Genomic DNA, 1300 nt, shown 5'->3' with positions numbered 1-1300 from the left:
GAGTAGGGATGTGAGGGATATTAGTGGAAGGATCCCCAGGGAGTAGGGATGTGGGGGATATTAGTGGAAGGATCCCCAGGGAGTAGGGATGTGAGGGATATTAGAGGAAGCAACCCCAGGGGACATACAGTACAGTTCAGTACAGGTTCTATACAGGTGCAACAAAAGGAACACCATTTGCCTGGACAATTGTTCCGATCCAGCTCAAAGGACCAGTGTTTATGAAAGGGACTGTACATGTTTTTTTTTGTACAAATTATGAGAAGTTTAGCTTAGCACTTGTCAGAGTAACCCGTCATGGCGCAGGGCTCTTTACCTCCTCCGTGTCGTTGGGGAAGTGGACCTTGTGGAAGATCTGGGTGGAGTTCTGCTGAATGGCATCTATCTCCACCTGGTGAGGAGGCAGCTTCCTGGGCTCTATCCTGATAGATAACACACGTTACAGTACAACCACCTTAACCTCTAACCCTAACCAACCACCTGGTGAGGAGGCAGCTTCCTGGGCTCTATCCTGATAGATAACACACGTTACAGTATAACCACCTTAACCTCTAACCCTAACCTCCACCTGGTGAGGAGGCAGCTTCCTGGGCTCTATCCTGATAGATAACACACGTTACAGTACAACCACCTTAACCTCTAACCCTAACCAACCACCTTCACCTTTAACCCTAACCAACCACCTTCACCTGATGCCTGCTAGAACTGAACCAATAACCTTGGTGTTACTAGGCACCACACTCTTGGCCAAATCAGTAATTAATAAAATAGTTATAAATTTACTCTGGCACGTCACGACCTGTTAACGGTAGGTCGCGACGTGTCAAAGTAAATGTATAACTATTTCATGAATTAGTGATTTGGCCAAGTGCATCTGCACTCTCTGTTTTAGCAGCGGTCTCTGCTCAGTTTGGCAGCTGAGCGAGTGTGAGAGGGAGATGCCGGTGTGCTTCGCGGTTCACCGGATCTTTTTTTTCTGTAGGTTATTTTTGAAGATCGCAGCGCTGTGGTTCAGGCAGCAGACGATGCGCTGTCAGCCACTGACGTGTCATTCCCCCTGGCCATCACTCACCGCTGTCATCAAATGGACTCATGTTAGCCACAAGTTCTGACTGAGCTCAATTGTTATGAAACGCAAATACAGCGATGACTTTCTCTCTCTTTCATAGAAACTTATAACGAGGAGCGCCCACCATGTGTTTTGTGCTTAGTAACGAGTCTCTCATATAACGAACAAATGAATAAAACGATACGTCCTGACCGAAACACCCACAGCATGACGGTAAACCCAGGGAGTTCT

At 47.2% G+C, this 1300-nt stretch overlaps 1 protein-coding gene across 1 annotated transcript in view; it reads right to left on the bottom strand.

The window, feature by feature from the left end:
• Window positions 1–439, bottom strand: part of LOC112076607 (myosin-VIIa-like) — a gene marked incomplete at its 5' end in the record, with an annotated part of 23710 nt that extends 23271 nt beyond the window's left edge. The window contains one exon of the mRNA XM_024143336.2: window positions 317–439. Within this exon, the coding sequence (XP_023999104.1) occupies window positions 317–439 (123 nt within the window). The remainder of the gene's footprint in view (window positions 1–316) is intronic.
• Between the last annotated feature and the right edge of the window lie 861 nt (window positions 440–1300).

Source organism: Salvelinus sp. IW2-2015, unplaced genomic scaffold (assembly GCF_002910315.2).
Source record: "Salvelinus sp. IW2-2015 unplaced genomic scaffold, ASM291031v2 Un_scaffold3875, whole genome shotgun sequence".
Lineage (NCBI taxonomy): Eukaryota > Metazoa > Chordata > Actinopteri > Salmoniformes > Salmonidae > Salvelinus > Salvelinus sp. IW2-2015.
The sequence above is the reverse complement of the archived record's forward strand: the minus strand, read 5'-3'. Positions and strand labels throughout refer to the sequence as shown.